The 18,958-nt window shown below is 32.1% G+C and overlaps 1 protein-coding gene across 1 annotated transcript; it reads right to left on the reverse strand.

Annotated features, from left to right (window-relative positions):
* Positions 1-1,569: 1,569 nt before the first annotated feature.
* LOC145048820 (transcription factor TGA2.2-like) lies at positions 1,570-6,138 on the reverse strand. The gene is made up of 9 exons (XM_078997436.1): positions 5,904-6,138; positions 5,287-5,426; positions 4,974-5,039; positions 4,782-4,841; positions 3,742-3,819; positions 3,312-3,363; positions 2,673-2,944; positions 2,281-2,529; positions 1,570-2,069 (listed from the first exon to the last, which is right to left on the reverse strand). Exons 2-9 carry the CDS (start codon positions 5,353-5,355, stop codon positions 1,923-1,925), a joined length of 993 nt encoding a protein of 330 aa, XP_078853562.1. The 5' UTR covers positions 5,356-5,426; positions 5,904-6,138; the 3' UTR covers positions 1,570-1,922.
* Between the last annotated feature and the right edge of the window lie 12,820 nt (positions 6,139-18,958).

The raw sequence follows: 18,958 nt of genomic DNA on the forward strand, positions 1-18,958 counted from the left end.
GGAATTTACGGGAATTTCATTGAAATCAAACGCGTTTATGTCGATTTAAACTACAATATTTTCTATAAGTAAGAAATGTTATTTATACATTTCGGTCTTTGGATATAAGACTACATTACACATAATAAGGAAAATATCGGATTTTTCTGGAACAAACATTACATTTACAAGAGGCTTTTATCAATACAAAACAAAAGCTTATGAGCCACCAACCTTTGTGTTGACACTTTTTCAAACAACTTGTATTCTCAGGAAATCACTAAATATGTAATCAAGTGTATTTTGAGGATGGGACGTTAAGGCATCGACATTTCATATTTTGTCAACATATTGTAATTGATTTGGAAACATGTAATTCATACAATGATGTAACTCTTTCAATTATATATATGTTGGTTGTGTTTGCTTAAATTACTATTGCAATTGTGGTTATGATACTATACATGAAGTCCTCCACCCCCGAATGTTTCCACCATCCTTGGTTTGGGGGTGTGACAATTATGAATATGTGTTTTGATAATTTGATACTTTGGGGTTTTTGTGAAATGTGTTAATGAGAATTATGACATTTTAAAATGAAAATTTTGTATGAGAATTTTCGGTGTTACAATATCCTTCTCTATATACTTATATAACAATTAATTGGGAAAATAATGAGAGAGAGAGAGAGAGGGAGAGATTAGAGAAGATAACGATTTATGAAGAATATGCAACTCTATCTCCATCTCTATATACATGTATAACAATTAATTGGAAAATAATGTGAAAGAGAGAGATAAAGAAGATAACGACTTATGGATTGAGTGAGTGAGTATACAACTCTTATGGTATTATGGATATCATTAAGCCCCTGTAGGGTTTCACCTCTAGACAATGGTTAGGGATAGATGCACAAGGATTCCTAGTTTTCTTACATTCAACTTATACATACCTCCATGTACATGGAATTACATATAACAAGCTTGTATCCATTTTTTCTTATGAAGATTTGGCAAAAAGAGAAGGATTAGTAAAATTAATTATAACCACGTTTAGACCAAGTTTTGGGTGAAAGAATGATGTAAAGAGCAAGTATTTGGTTTTTACCGACTCTTAGTTGTGGACACAAAAGAGGAAGATTAGAATATTATGCCAATGAAAAATATCACATTCAAATTTAGCCCATAATATACTTTTACGTATTCTAATTTTGCATGTTCATGTCATTGTTGTGCAACGATATAGAAGTGTACGTGAGGGTAATATAACCAAAGAACCACAACCAAAGTTGATGTACAAATTTTATGAATTTTATAGATTCTTAATATATTAAGAGGCTACCAAACAACCATTTATACTTGTTCGCTGTTTTCATGTCATGTTTTTTTTACACATGTGATCATTTATGTTTTCCGCACACACATGTAACTATCAACTTATTAATTTTATGTGCATATGACCATTGCACTTTGATATATCTACACACAAATAGCATCCTTTTACAGAAAATATAATTAACAGTATATATTCAACTACATAACACATAAGGTCTTTCAAGCTTTCAATTTTTTAAATTACAAGTCAAGAAAATATAACTAACAGGGTGTTTATTGTTTAATAAGATGCTACTGTTTCTACAAAGATTTTCCTATAGAAAATTAGTCATATTTCATAACTACAACCGGGAAGACGACTTAATCGATTACATGTCAACAACTCATCAGTTTCTTGTTTTTCAACTTAAATTAATAGAATAACCATAAAATTTAAATACTAAGCTTTCAGAAGTATCCACAACAACTTTACTACAACTAATCGGTAATAAAAAAACCCAAAGAAATACAAGTTAACTACCTCTTGACAACAAGATCTTAATCAACTTGACATCTGTCTAATCTCTCACTTGTGTTTGTCGGATTTGTAAATGACGAAGTGAAGCCGATTCATTCACGAGGGCGTGCAAGCCACAACGAGCTAAGAGCTCGAAGCCGTGAAAAATAATCATTAATGGCTATAAGTGCTCGAGCCGATTGTCTTGTTGTTAAGATCCTATGCATTTGTTGCAAAGTTTGTTGCCTCAAATTGTCTGCCTGTTTAATATAACAATTTTGTTACTTCATTTTGAAATTCACAAATACTGTCATTCGTGAAATTAAAAACAATTTCGAAAGAATCGATGGTTCTGATGAGAGTACATACTTATGAACCTAATTAAGTATATAACTGTTAAAATATATATATATATATATATATATATATATATATATATATATATATATATATATATATAATATATATGACCTGTCGAATGAAGCCTTCAAGTGTTCCAAGTTTACCCATGGCCATAGCCATTTGACCCATGTAATTGGCTACATTGCCTGAGGAGCCGGAGGATGAGCCAAGTGAGCCGGCTAATGTCTCGGCTAAAGACTGTTGCAATGCATCCATTCCTTGTGATAACGCGTCCTCTGCTTGTTGTGATGTTTGTTGCAAGTTATTGATTGCTAATAACTGTTGCTCTGTTAATGGCTCCAATTGGGTTATAAGTAACTGCATAATCAATTTATTTTCATAACTAACTCTTGCGAATGAAATAGTTTGGAAATTATAAGTAAAATATAAACCGAATATATATATATATATATATATATATATATATATGGATGGTTGAAATTGACCCTTATTAGGCTTACTTTGAGGAGTTCTGAAGAGCGGAATCCACCTAACCAGAGAAAACATCTTTCTGCAGGGGTTTTCCACATGCCTGATAAAATATGGAAAACATCTGCCTTTGCAGCATCGCCTTTTATTCTAAAAATGTCTTCATAATGTGTGATGACTCCATCAACAATCAGGCGAAGTTCTCCATCAGCAGCATGTGAGCTAACAGCTTCTCTCAGCTCACTGATTCGCCTATTTTGCTCATCTAGCCACCTTGAATACTCAACATGAAAAGATGATGCCCCTACATAGTACATAGTACATAGTTCATAGTTCATAGTTTTTTTTTTTTATATGATTAATATAACTAATATAATCATTAAGTCTGAAAAAATAGTGTTCAAGAGGTATTCTTAATAGGGAAAGCATCTTTTGTTTTTCTAGTAGATCGTTTTTTGTACAAATTAAATCACAAGAAACGTCAATGAATAGCTTATTGGATTAAGTTATGTCCTCATTATGATTTAAACACCCCTCTATTAACAACAAAAAGTGGAGGGTGTTGACAACATGATTGCTATAAATTTATTTATGTCATTTTTAAAGCCAAAACTACTCATAAGTCATAACAAAGATATAATATAATACTGAAAATTGCAACATGATCATACCATTTCCACTGGTTGATTGAGATTGTTCTCCTGAACTCGAAATGAAGATGCCCTTTCAGCAAAGGAGAAGTATTAAGCAACTTTTCGGGTTAAATGCAAAAATAACAACATACTTTCATTCATTTGGACCAATGCCAATGGGACAAATACTCGCTTCTGTGAAAAAGACGTAAATGCCCTCCTAATCCTCGTCTTCTTCTGGATCTTGTTATGTGTAACAAAGCTTTCTAGAGCTGTTGTCCATGATGAGTATGAGAGGGGCATTCACGTCTTTTACACAAACAAGAGATCAAGAGCGGGTATTTGTCGTTGTTGCTTTTTGGGTGGGAAAAAAAATTACAAATTTTTGTCTTATTGACATCAGTCCAATGCATGTCAAACACAGTACAATTTGTTTTGTTGTCTGTAGATAAGATTGATCAAAACAAACCTGCTGCCTAGCTCTCTGAAGCTCCTGTTCAAGTTGACTCAACTTCATTCTGCTACTTTCAAGTTGTTGAACATAAGCCTAAACAACCACCGAATTTACTTAAATAATTTCATTACAACAACCAATAATAATACATCAAATAGTTGGTGAATGAAAGGAATGTCTAGAATTGGTCATGATGGGAAAAAGGGTATAAAATAATTCAACACTAAGTTTGGCACATAGTTCAACGATACAATAATGTTTAATTATTGAAGAATATCAAGAAGATAGTGTTTCCTTTATTCTACTTATTCTATTTATGTAAGCTATTCTATGTATGATTTGTTTTCGGAAATAATTAAGCTTTTCAGTCTTTCTTTGAAATTATTGATCAAATTTCTAAAATTGCCTTTTAGTATGGACAAAATTAAGAAAGCTTGTGGACCAGAAATGAAGTTACTATTTTCAGTTAAAAATCACCAACAGGCAAAAAGGTGAATCAGGATGGAAGAGTTGACATAAAAGAAGATGTTGCATTTTTTGGGAAAACTTAAAATGGAAAATGTTGTAATTTAATTGGATGAAGGGGTTAATGATCTAATAAGGAGTTTTACAAATAAGCATAAGTTGTTTTTTATATAAAGAAATTCCAAAACACCCCCTATGTCTTGTTGTCCCAATACTAAAATGTATACATTATGTTACAACACCAAATGATTTAAAGTACTGCAAATATTTCCACATTTATAGCAACTTAATTACTTAAACTTCACAAATGTTGCATAAACTATTTCTATTACACCATTAGTTCTTTTTTTTTCAAGATACACCACTTTCTACTTAAAAGAGGTGTTTTAATTTTGTTTTTAAATGGGACCTTAGAAACAACCATATGGGCAAACTTGTAAATAGATTTAGTCTTTAATCAATGGTCAATCTATGAAAGAGTAACATTCAACATGCACCATATAACCCTTTAGAGAAATACGATCAACTACATGAATTCAAATCAAAGATTCAAGATAAATGAAGAAATGAGCAACAAAAAAGATACTTACTTTCTTCCTCAAACGACTTTTTCTTGCAGCTTCACGATTTTGAGCAAGCCTACGAAGTGTCTGAAGATTCATTATAGTTGAACAACAAATTAGTATTTTTCTTTCAACATTTTCCTTTTTCCTTTTGTATCTATTAGTCATAGCATTATAGCAATCACTTTAAAAAATGATAAATAGCACAAACATAAAAACCTTTTGGTCCCTTGACTTGTCACTGGCATCAGAAACCACAAGCCCATGTGATTGACCACTATGGAACTGCATCATAATCACATACACAACATATTAGCAAAAAAATCCATTTAATAATTTATAAAGTTCATGTTTTGCACCCTAATTGTAAAACCCTAAATCAGTGGAGTATGAACTGACATGAGAAAACAAACATCAACTTTTTAAGTAAGAGTTTAAGGCAGATCATGATTCATTGATTCAAGTTTCCTATATGTTTTATATAGAAGAATAGAATGAAGAAAAGGGAAATTTCAAGTGGTTAAAGTATTACCCCCAAAGCCTTGTCATCAGTGTCCCCATCAGTGGAAGTATCAGTCCTTGGACTGAGTTCTGCCATCATGGATTCTTGATAAAGAGCGATGCTGAATCTTGATGTGTTTTATGAGAAATGGAATAGATCACAGTTGATAGCTGCCAAACAATATCATAGCAATTAATTTAAACACACATCCGAATATCCTTTTGTTCATATGTTAGTCTCTTCAATAGGAAAATGATCAACCAAACTTGCAGAAATTGTGTGTCCATATCATTTGCGTTATATGTCCCTAACTTCCAACAAGTCAATTGAATATGTTAAGCCACTCTATGTATGATTTGGATAAGAAGCATCGATCAACAGTTTTTCTTCAAAATCAAATCACATCAATTTGAAACTTAAAACTAACATGTTGCGAATCTAAAGTCAAAGTGTATCTCTTTTCAATGGAAGTCAAAGAATTGTACCCAACATGGGTTGACGGTTGAGAACAGTTTGCAAAGTTAAAGACGAACTTTCTATTGTGTTGCATATATATGAGCTCGGATAAAGACAATTGAACAACTCCAAATCAGGAGCTTATGGCGTGCGAGTGTGATTGAGAGTGATTAAGGAATTGGAGGGCTTACAGTTTAGTTTAGTAGAAACCCAAATCCAAAAAGGATAGAAGTCTTGACTTGATTATTGAATAATCGAATCAAAAGTGATGGGGTGTTGCTGATTCTTTCTTCTTCGTTAGTCACTGTGATGCGGAAGCCTTACGAAAGCATTAGAAATGGAGTTGAGAATAGAGATTGGGGAAGAGAAAGAGGGGGGTTTGATTGTGAAGGTCCAAGTGTCGCTACTTTTGACTTTTTGATCCCAATGTCTTTTCCTTCCCCAAACAAATTGTATAAAACAAGAACATTTTTTTTTCTCTAACTTTACTTTAAGCAATTTAGGTTTCTTTAAAAATTAATAACCCGTTTTTTTTTCATTATAGGTGATGAATTAATAAAAAAAATAGTTATATGTAAAAAGTAGTAATATATTTGTGTTTTCCTTATTCACTATAGAATGGTAGTTTTGTTTTCATTATTGTATTTTGAAATTTATATTATAAAATATTTTTTTAACTATAGTTAAGTTGAGATGCCAACAATACCTTCATATTAAATAAAAAAAAATACAATAATATTATAATTTGATAAAATCTTAAAATGCGATATAATAAGATGTTAACTCTTGTATAACCCTTAACACAAAAAGGATGTCTAGGTCCACATTGTCGTGAATTACAATATCTCTTTCATTGGTTGCTTAAAGTAGAAAAATATTTATATAAAATAAAATAATAGATCCATTATCTTTAATAAAACAATAGTTATTTAAATAAATTAATATGTTTTTCTTTTGTTGCTTATAGCTCCGTTATCATGAATTTTGAATAAAACAATATCTATATCTTTCCTAATAAATAAAAATAATTTTGTCATTTATCATCTACTAATATATTATGTCATATGATTTTTTTTCTTATTATTTTCATTTTATCATTTTTCAACATGCCATTTTATGGTTTTTTTATTTTAGTTTATTAAATTTCATATTAGGTATAAAACTCATGTATTATATGGGTTTATTTAAAAGAAACAATAAATATAAAATTTTAAACATTTTAAAAGTTTGAATTTATAATAAAATTAGAAAAATATTGACCGGAACCCATGCCTTTAAACAAACCGCATGATGCGTTCCGGAGTTGCCGTAGTTCTGTTACCGCCTTGTCTGCACGTCCGAAAGGGACCCTCTAATTCTATCATTCAGAAAGGAACGCCCGTGCCCAATCAAACACCACAATCATGAAAAGCACCTGAACCGAGACCAGAAGCCAGAGCTCCCCTTTTTGGTCTGATGTGTATTGGCGAGATCCAACGGTGAACAGCTGCCCAAAAGAAAAACCGCCTGGAAGTGACGGAGTGGTGACTTTGAGAGGTAGAGAGATTTTAAGCCTAAGCAGAGATCAATTATTAAAATTAATGTGTTTGCTTCTTTTTTAAATTTAAACAAGTAATTTAGATAAATAAATAAAGGAAACTAATGAGGTTTTGATTTATAATTTTTAAAATTAAAAGGAAAGTCAATTAATAAATTTTATATGCATTTTTTATTACGTTTATTATAACTATTACATTTAAATATTATGTGGTTTTAATAAAATGAAAAAAAAGCCACAAAATGTCAAGTGAAAAAAATTTAGTAGAAAATAACCAAAAAATGATATGTAGCCAAACCAATAAGAATATGACATGTGATAAAAATATTTTTGTTTATTAGAGTAGATAGTATTTAATGTAACCAATAATAATAAATGTATATCAATTTATGGACTTTCCTTTTAATTTCATAATTAATTAATTAAAGTTTCATTAGTTTTCTTTGTTTATTTATCTAAATTATTTGTTTAAATTTAAGTGAATATATGGACTTTCCTTTTAATTTCAAAATTAATAAATTAAAGTTTCATTAGTTTTCTTTGTTTATTTATCTAAATTATTTGTTTAAATTTAAGTGAAAAAGAAAAACTTAATTTTAATAATTCAATATTTTTTTCTTATAAATTCAAACTTTTCATATGTTTAAAGTTATATATATATATATATATATATATATATATATATATATATATATATATATATATATATATATATTCAAATAAGTTCATGTAATACATGGGTATGACACCTACTCATATCATATTATATTTATAAATGAAACATTTTTTCTATCACCTCATGTATTTGAAACCTCCACACAAATTTCCCAGTACTTCATGCATTTGAAACCCCCATATATTTTCACGTTCAAAGTAATTAATCACACATCATGAAACGTTTTATAACTTATATAATATGTTTAATAAGCAATTAATGGATAGTCTACTATAATAATATTATTCTTTTTTAGTTGACACACAAATACAAATCACATACAAAATTCACAAAGAAAACAAGTTTAAAGGTTTTGTATTTTTTTGAGTGCTTTGGACCATTTATCGAGCCATGTTATTTTTGGATTAGGTGTCTAAGCTCATAACTATAATCGGCATGTACTTGACCCAAGAGTAGCATAGTCCATTTTGAGAAAGAGGTTATTTATGATTTATTAATATATTATATAACATCCCGTTATTCCAGGTCAATGTAATGACTAAAAGTCGAGTCTTGTAACCTCTTTGTAAAGTAATAAGAATATCATCGAAAATAAAATGTTCAAAAAGCTATGTTTAGGTACACTATGTGGTAGATATCGTGATAAGGTTTCCAAAAATATAAAGAACACTAAAATCTGAGCTATAACGAAGGAGTTATGACCAATCAAAGATTCATAACGCTACCAATAAAGCGTTGTTAAGCATAAAACGAGAAATTTCAATAAAAATATTTTTTAGCCTTAGGTATCTAAATGAAAGTCGTAGATATCATTAAACCGCGAACATACATAAAAAGAACGCCAAAATCTGACTTCGTATGAGGAAGTTATGAATTTTCGAAGTTTTTGACCTAGCAGTAGACAACTAAAAACTTGAAATAAAGATCGAGCGGTCTTTAGCCAACACAACCTAAACGAAAGTTGAAGACCCCGACAATAGGAGTACAACAGTAAAAATTCTGACGAAAATAGACATCAGATGAAGGAGTTATGGGATTTAAACGGACTTTTCCAGGTCCAGTCTGTTAAAAATAATATAATAAAAATAAAGTCAAAATTAGCCGATGGAGTCTAAACGAGAGTTGTAGAGCCTTTTCACACCTACGTGTGCATATAAAGAACGTTGAAATCGGAACTCGTACACGAAAGTTACGGATTTTACAAGTTCGGGACACAAAACCCGAGGTTGACTCAGCCTCACGACGTGAGGGAACCATGCTCACGACGTGAGCTCGTGACTGATGGGTTCCAGAGTATCAGAAACGTCAACTCGTCGAAGAGGATCATGTTGACTATGCCTCACGGCGTGAGACCCCAAATCAGCCCCTATAAATAGAAGCTTAAGGGTGTCGGGTTTGGTGCTCATCTCTTTCCATCTAAGTGTCGTTACTCTACGTGATTACCTCGATAAGCCTTCCCAAAGCCTCGGCTTTTCATACTCGAGTCCCGATGGAAGTTCTACACTCCCGAGATCCCCGAGAATCCCGAGATTTCAACTCTCTCTAGTCGAAGTTATGCTCGATTCTTCTCTCGACTACTTCAAAACAACCACTTCAATCAAGTGAGTTCATACCCCTATTTATACACTTTCAAATACTTTATAATGTACTTTAATACATTTCGAGGGAGAATACAAGTAAACACCCGATTAATCCCGAGTGAAAACGTGAAAACTCTTGTTTTACCTTGCATGCATTAGATTTATACAAAATGCATAGTATCCAGGGTAGCCATCTTTATTAAACCATTTTATGCATTCAAAAAACTTATGATTTTATGCTTTGTCAAACATTGTGAAAGAGGATAAACATTGCATACAAAAATGTCACTTTAAATATAGACTTAGTTGAGAATCCATGAGACGATTACATCTTCAATGCTACCTTTTTGTTAAAAGGTACTACCTAAAGTCCTGTCTATTATAACCAGAGTCTCCCGTTGGGAGATCGTGTCAAATGTGTATAGATCTATACGGGAAGTCATGATCCCACGCCCTGACTATTAGCTATAGTCCTTTGGGTGACAGTTTGACATAACGTTTCGATGCCTGAAGACCGTCGCCACAGGCATATTATGCTTAGTATGGTTATAAAACTCACTGGATGGACAATTATTATAGTATTCTGCTTTTATGAATGAGTAGCTATTAAAACTATTCTTCATCTAACAAGTGTGGTCTTCTTATAGCTTTGTTATATAAAACTATGCCTCAACCTTTTAAGCATTTCAGATGCTTTCGATTTTCGGTCATGGACATTAGAGACTGCATGTTACTTTAGGAAAATAAGGGATTTTCCTGTATCCAAAACAATCAACTAATAGGAAAATAAGGGATTTTCATGGTGCAACTATTTACAATTCACAACACGAACATTCATATGCATTTCATACTTTTATAAGAAAATAAGGGATTTTCTTGGAAAACACACGAACTTTGGAATGGCTTACATTTTTCTCAAAACCGCTTATGAACTCACCAACTTAATTGTTGACACTTTTTCTTTGAAATAACTTGTATTCTCAGGGAACCGCTAAGCAGGTTTGGAAACCAACTTTTGGGGATTAATGCTCGGACGTTAATTACTTCTTTTGAAAGATGTTTATGTATTTATCTTTTGAACATGTAACAAATACAATTATGTAAACATTTTGAAACTTTCATATATATGGTGGTGTGTACTTTCCTTACTATGAACTGTTATGATATTGAATATGACGTCCTTCGCCCCCGAACGTTTCCGCCGTTTTGGTTTGGGGGTGTGACATATTATAAGTATAATATATTAATTGTGAAATCATATTATTTAATTAGTGTTGATCAAGAATTAATTTAGTGATCAAAAGAGACTAATTAAATTAACGGGGATTGATTATGTAAATCAATGATATACATACATACATACATACATACATACATATATATATATATATATATATATATATATATATATATATATATATTGTTTGGGCTATTGATCCATGTTAGGCTAAGTTTATGTAAGTTTATGTAAGAGTTAGCCCACATGAGATATTGGTCATAACCTAAGTGTATGGACTAGGGTTTACTCATGACTCTTGGAATCCTACACTATTTAAATGTCACCCCTTAGCCAAAATCAGTTGCCCTAAGGAGTTCTAAGAAAACCCTAGCTGAGTTTGGTAGTGTCTAACCTCTCTCTCAAATTCCTCCTTTGTTCATGGTGTTTGTGAACCATTTGAGGCATCACACCTGAGGTGCTAAGCTCTTGAAAGGCCAAAACTACAAGCTACATTTAAGAGGTATTCTTCTAATTTGGTTTTATGATTTATGTACCAAATTGTATGCTAGTTGTAGGCTTCAAGTTTTGGAAATTTTATTGCATGTATAACTTGAGAAAACATAGATCCAAAGCTTTTAGGGTTGCATGTGCACCACAGGAGTGTTATAGTGCTTAAAACCCAACAGTGGTATCAGAGCATGGTTAGTTTTCTGTTATATTTGATGCTTGGTTATTTTTCAAAGCTGAAAAAATCGATTTTCTGGCCTCTAACTAATGAACTCGCCGAGTCCATTGACTGACTCAACGATTACACTCAGTAAAAGGGCAACTCGACGAGTCATGTTCATGCACTCGTCGAGTAGAGCCTTCTAGTTCCAGAATTTCGAGTTTTTGGCTAGAATTAGATTAGGATCATTACCACAAATTGTTTTGTAATCATAGAAAATCGTATTTTTCTAATATGGTAATGATTATACTCATCCAATGACAAAAAATATTTGTTAAAGTTTTAAGATAATTGTTGTTTATATGATAAAAAAAAAGTTACTTGTAAATTGTTGATATAAATTATCTTGCCTTATGAGTTAGATTAGATCAATCCTAAATTATATGATAATTATATTTGTTAAAATTGATCTAAATGTTTTTTAATGACTTTCATAACTTGTCCTCAAATTATGGAACATGAAATGTCTCATCCATTGAAACAACATTAAACTCATAAGTTATGGATTTCAAGAGTCTTTGATGGTTACAAAACTTGTCTTCAAGTTGGAATCCAAAAGGTTTTGAAGAGTTTCAAAACTTTCCCTCAAGTTGTGGAATTTGAAAAGGTTTAATTAAAAAGTTTTAATTTGTAGTATTGAATTCTAAAACATCAAGTAATTGAAAGGTTTCAAAAGATGCATCTCTTAGGTTCATAACTTAAAAATTAATTAAATAGTTTTAATTTTGAATTTTTAATAACATGGATGCTTTGAATAGTTCAATTACACCTTATGGACTTTATTAACTAAATTAAAGTGTTTAATTAAAAGAGAAATTTAATAAATTCATAATAACATGGTTTGAGTTTAATTAAATTAAAAGTCTAGTTTAATTAAAAGACTAAATCACCAAGTATTTTAAATGTGTAAAATACACTCTTAAGCTATATAAAATTAAAAGTTTAATATATTATATATGTATAGGTAAAAGGTTAGTCATACCGTTACAAGACCTCATTCACAAAGTCGGTCTATAAGGGGGGTATAAGGTTACTACCTATAAAATGATGGTTTAATGGGTGTCCACTCTCACCCACCGCTTCCTTGACTTATGGAGGGTCGTTAGTCGAACGGGTAGGATAGGACATTAATTCTCATTAGAAGTATAATGAAATACCAAGTAACTAAATACTTTTATAAATTCCTAATCTTAGTTACTCAGGAAAAATGTGAATTTATTCCTACCTCATGAAATTGCACATTGCACCTTATTAGTCGTTAGTGGAGCGTGTTTGGTTAACCGGCACACTGACATGGGACTAATGAAGGATGATAATGGGCAGGTCGATGTTAATCATAGATCAATGGAGCGTGTGTGGTTAACCGGCACATTGATTAGGTGATTTGTAACATTAAGTGTACCAAACTAATTTGCATGGTTATTCACACCTTGTTTGTGATCCTCAGCATCCCAGTCACAAACTTGAAGGGCATAATCGAGATTTAAACATGCCCTTGAAAAGTTCAATGAATCTCAAAGAATCTAGGAATTTCAATTCATTTAAAACCTAAAATTCTTTTTCATTTTTCATGGTGGAAATTGGTAAATCGTCATTTACCTAGCTTCAAATATTTTACAACTAGATTACGACATCCCTCTTCGGAATTGTAGAACATTATGTTGGGTTCTAGCCTTAATATTTCATTTTGAGTGCTATATTAAGGACTTAAATCAACTAACTTGAATTTCTCCCATTATAGATGTCTAGGTCAGACGACTATAGTCTTCCCGAATCTTATGGAAAAAGTTTTCCACATGAAGATGATATTCCACAATATTCCACAATGTCATACTTCACTTCCTCCACCTCCTCCAATTGTTCTCCCTAACCCACATGTTCATCAACTTGAAAAGTTCAATGTCACTCAAGCCCTATTGGAAAGCAAACACCAAGATGGAAGGTCTGTGTGTGCACATGTCTTGGAGATAAAGTCACACATTGATAGGCTGGGAATGTTAGGAGTTGTTGTGTCGAGTGAAACACCCGCGTTTCCAGGCTAGACATTATTGTCAATGTAATAGTCTAGGTAACCCTTGTAACTCTTTTTGATGTATTAATGATGAAATATTTGAGTATTATGTGAATTATGTGTTTATTTTCTTAATTATTATAATTTAATGAACTAAGAATAAAATAAGCATCAAAATTAAAGTGTGAGATAAGCCCAATATCGTTGAATGAAGATGTAGTGGTTGAAACAAGGATTCCGGAGATATAAAGAATGCTGAAATCCAAGTTATAACAAAGAAGTTATGACCTGTCGAAGTTTCGCGAAAGAACCAACGATGCTGAATGACGTAAAAAGTGAAATTTATGTTAAACAGATATTTAGCCTTAGTGATCTAAACGAAAGTCATAGAATACATTAAACCGAGAGCTTGCATAAAAAGAACGCCCAAATATGACTTCGTATGAGGAAGTTATGATTTTTCGAAGTTTCGACTTAGCAATATGCAGCCCGAATAGTCGATTTGAGATCGAGTGGTTTTTAGCCAAAACAATCTAAACGAGAATAGAAGATCTCGTCGATAGTAGTCCAACGGTAAAAAGACAGACGAAAACGGATGTCGGATGAAGAAGATATGAATTTATAACGGAGTTTTCCTGTCCCGACCTACTAAAAATAATTTAATAAAAATAAATTCAAAATTAGCCAACAGCATCTAAATGAAAGTTATAGAGCATAATCTCACCTACGTGTCGATATAAAGAATGTCGAAAATGGAGCACGTATGCGAAAGTTATGAATTTTTGAAGATCGTGGCACACATACCAAAGCTTCTCCGAAGTGTACGCCCAACGTAACCGGGATTACGCCCGCGTACTTGAAAATTACGTCCAGCGTAATCCCAGACCCAGCAGCCTATAAATAGAAACCGAGATCAACCATTTTCTTTGTTCATTTTCTTTCTTTCTCTCTAGTTTTTGCCTCGATTTGCGTGCCAATTATATCCCGAAGCCCTGGAATCATTCCCGAGCCCCGAAGCAAGTTCCGAAGCCCCGAGGATCCCGAGAAACAAGATTCCCGAGCCAAAGCTCAACCCGCGAGAAGCCGATTTTTGTGAAGATCTTCTATATCTAGCGAGGAATACTACTTTTACAAGTTGTAGTATTGTCCAATCATCTTCTGATCAAGTAAGTGTATAGTCAATTTCATCTTACACATAGATATGAAGTATTTTATAAAATACGTGCTATGTGTATATATATATATATATATATATATATATATATATATATATTGTTGTTTATACGTGTGAGCGTGTGGTTACTTTCTTCTAACACACAAACATGAAGTATTTGCTTTGAAATACGTGTTATGTGTTTATACATTATCTGTTTATTTGAAATAAGTGTTGAATAAATGTTATACAAATTTTAAACCGTATATGTATTTTTATCTACAAAATTTGTGTTTTAAAATGATGAGAGACCTCGATGTTGTTGTTTTTGATTCAGGCATCTAACGGAGTTTAGATGATGACCACAGACTTTTCTAGATAGTCATGTGGAACACTAGCAGGCTCGCCACCTGTAAGTGTTAATGAACTTGGGTGTTCATTCGATGTACTCCATCCCCCCATGGTTGCCTTATTTGACATATATTGCTAGGAAACCCTCGAATCATGGGCTGTCGCCCGATGAAATATTCTTAGATTAGGTCCCTTGAGAAAAGTGTTTAGGGACGTAAGGTGAGGATAACGGGAATGGGTAATTGGGTTTTTGTTGGTTGATGAAATTAATATAATTATTATTTGTGGGTTGAAAACCCTATATGCTCACCAGGCTCCCAAGCCTAACCCACTCAGTTTCTTTGTATTACAGGAAGTGGGTCGAGGGCATAAGATGGATGAATCATCAAGTTGTTTTGTTTACAAGTTCGTATATGTATATATTTGTTGAATGAATTGTAATGTTATCGTTTATGCTTTATGGTCTGTATCGGAACATGACATCTCGGTTTTTTATTATGAAATGAAATTATATTTCTTCATGAAATGTTTTAATAAAAATCTATTTTTATTATGTTTTGTTTTTGGGAACAAATTTCGCATCTCTTTTAAAATCAAAAGGATTTACTTTGAAAATGTTTAAAAAGCATAAATGAAACCGGTCTTTTCTGGCCGAGATTTTTGGGGATGTCACATCGAGGAAGTTGGATGTTGACTTGGTTCTTCAATTACTTCATAAGTCATATGGTGAGTTCATTTAAGATTACTATATAACAGACCACGACATGTCCCTTGTCGATCTTACATATTTGCTAATTATTGTTGAATCAACAATGATTTAGCGCACTGGTAATGCAAATTTGATTGGAAGATCCACTTCCCAAACCTCCATGGACATTGACAATGGTAACATTGGAAGTCCGGAAAAGATTTCTCTTTCCAAGGGAAAGGGAAAGGCTAAGTCTGAGATTTTCCCATGTACCGTTCCGAAAGAATTTGTTTTTTTCTACTGCCAAGAGAAGGGACATTGGTTGTGAAGCTGTTGTATCTACCTGAAGGACCACCAGGATGGTAAAGTCAAAATATTTGATTGTGCTTCAGGTAAGTGCACTATCTAACTCTATTAAGTTTCTATTTCTATATTCTTAATACATGATGTAATAAGATTACATTTTGATGTTTTGAAGGATCGAAGAAGAGAAATGAAGCTTAAAGGAATAGCATGTCGAGTCTGATCGCGAAAAGATGGATTTCGATCGCATGGTTCGATGATCGGATTTTTGAGCTGATGCTAGGAATTATGATAAATTGCTTAGAAATATTTAGTAACATAGTTTTCATTTGTAATTGCATTGTAAGGAAAAATTTTCCACATGTTATAAATAAAGAAATTTTTTTGAAATTTATCTTGTTTAATATGTCCTTGCAATGGCATTTGTGAAAATTGATGTTTGTATGTTTCTAATTTTAGCAATATGGATTTGATTCTTTCGTTTGTGGTTGTGTCTAAATTTACCAAACAAAGAAAGATTTTATCACCCAAGTTTCAGTTAAGATAGAAACTTGGAATCATGCAACTTGTATTGTATGATGAATGAGAATTTTCATCTTTGGAAAATCAAAACTAATTCCTTGTTCACATGTATATGTGAGTCAAGTGAAGGACTAAGGGATCTGGTACACATAGTTGTGCACTGGTCAGGTCCACTACAAAGAGAGATAATTCTATTCGTTATGATTTACTAAAAGTTTAGTAAACATGGTTATACTTACAAGATTAAGTATAATTATGAATCATTGGAAAAGTTTCAATGTATAGCAGATCGAATAAGAAGAATCAATTAGGCAGAAAGATAAAAGTTTCTCCAATATAAAAGGAAATGAGAGTACTTTAGTATCATGTTTTATGATCATCTTAATGATTATGAAAACCATATCACAATTGATCCTCTAAAGTGCACTTGTATGGCTAAGAAGAGGAATCGGGGATTGTTGAAATGGTTAAATCAAAAGGTGAATCATACTTCGTTCCAAAATCAAGTCTTAGATTCATACTCCAAGATTGTAACTTAAGTGACATAATCTTAATAAATGTTTCTAACACTTATCAAATGTAGAGTAAAATGTTCCTTACTCTTGTACATTTGAAATTGGTAAGTTGTGATGTTTTGGATAAAAACAAATATCAACTAAGATCGATTGTCAGAAGTCTTTGTCTTGATAAGAAACCACACTAACTCTTGAATATTTGTTTATTAAGTAATGTTTCTTGACAAAGAGAGTATTATGTGTCAAGAGGTCAGTGGGAGTCTTAATGATATTGAAAAGTTTCAAGAAATAATCAAGAATAAACTTGTTATTAATCACTAGCACATGACTTGAGGTCTTTAACCTATCGTGTTGACATATTCTTATTTCTGTGCCCATTCCAGTTGAAGTTGACTATGCATGTGAGTTCTATGAGTTCTCATTAGACTGCATAAGGAAAATCACCTTGATCAGTGAAAGTATATTGACAAGTATAGGTGAACTGCTAAGCAACTTGGAAGCAATAGCAAGACCATTGTGCTACCAGAAGGCAAGAAATTAAGATTGAACAAGTTCAGTCGATATGAGTTTGGATTTGTCACTAACCTTGTCGTGTGCACTGTTCAGGTCCACCACAAAGAACTATAAGGCTATTCTTCAATGACCAACTCCCTTGGGAAAACGACACCCAACATCCCTAATCTGTCAATGTGCAATTTCATTTTCAGAACATGTGCACATACAGACTTTCAATCTCTATGTTTACTTGCCAATAGGGATTGAGCGACTTCATATTTTTCAGCTCGAAGAAAACGTGGCTCGGGGAGAATTATTGGAGGATGTGGAGGAAGAGTTGAAGAAGCATGATTTCCAGTTCCACCATTGCTTGAAGAAGGGAACATCCTTTCACCTTGATTAACATGTGGAAGATCATCTTCAGAAGGAAAAACATTTCCAGAAGAACGAGGAAGACCATTGATGTCAGAAGTTGACATCTATAATTGGAGAAAATAGAATTCAAGTTAGTTGATTTTAATCCTTTATGATTAACCTAAAATTTAAATAAAGGCTACGATCCAACTAAATAATTCACAATTCAGAGGAGTAATGTTGTAATCAAATTGCAAATTATTTAAAGGTAGGTAAATGACGATTTATCAATTTCACCATGAAAAACGAAATTTAAAAGAATTAAATTTTTAAATGAAATTCCTAGATCTTTTGAGATTCATTGAACCATTCAATGACATGTTTAATCTCGATTATGCCCTTTCCATTTGTGACTGGGATACCGAGGATCACAAACAAGATGTGAATAACCAAGAAAATTAGCTTGGTACTCTCATTATAATTTATTATCTAATTAATGTGTCGGTTAACCACACACGCTTCAATAATCAATAATAATTTACGAGTCACCCATTGCCAACAATGTTAGTCCCATATTAGTGTGCCGGTTAAGCACACACGCTCCACTAACGACCAATAAGGTGCAATGTGCAATTTCATTGATTAGTATCGAATTCACATTTTTCCTAAAGTAACTAAGGGTGAGATTTTAGAAAATAGTTTAGTTACTTTTTATCATTATACTTTTAATGAGGTTATGTCCTATGAAAGACCTCAACTTTCGTATTTTTGAAAGACCCAAACTTTCATATTTCACATTATCATTACTCCAAAACATGCTATTTGCATATTCATAAAAGCAATATTTTACATTGATATAAAGGATTTGCAAACTATTGGATACAAACCTTCTATTACAAAGTGTTATATATATTACATAATTACCCAGGATATTGTAATTTATACAAACATAAAAAGTAGTACAAAAGTACTATTACAAACTATTCTACATATTTCAATAGTATGTAAACATACTAGTTATTTATCACCTGCAATTGTTAAACATTGATAGGATAAGCGGTGACGCTTAGTGAGTTCAAAAATAGATACAATATAATGTTATGCCATATATATAC

The sequence above is a fragment of the Lactuca saligna genome, chromosome 5 (assembly GCF_052625555.1).
Source record: "Lactuca saligna cultivar CGN05327 chromosome 5, ASM5262555v1, whole genome shotgun sequence".
In the NCBI taxonomy this organism is placed as follows: domain Eukaryota; kingdom Viridiplantae; phylum Streptophyta; class Magnoliopsida; order Asterales; family Asteraceae; genus Lactuca; species Lactuca saligna.

Bases quoted from the DNA above. Each gene is read 5' to 3' on its own strand.
- LOC145048820 (XM_078997436.1), bottom strand. From the start codon at position 5,355: ATGATGGCAGAACTCAGTCCAAGGACTGATACTTCCACTGATGGGGAC. The intron at 5,040-5,286 runs GTAATACTTTAA...ATTATGATGCAG, and splicing joins CTGATGACAAGGCTTTGGGG to TTCCATAGTGGTCAATCACA. The intron at 2,945-3,311 runs GTATGATCATGT...TGTACTATGTAG, and splicing joins TCAATCAACCAGTGGAAATG to GGGCATCATCTTTTCATGTT.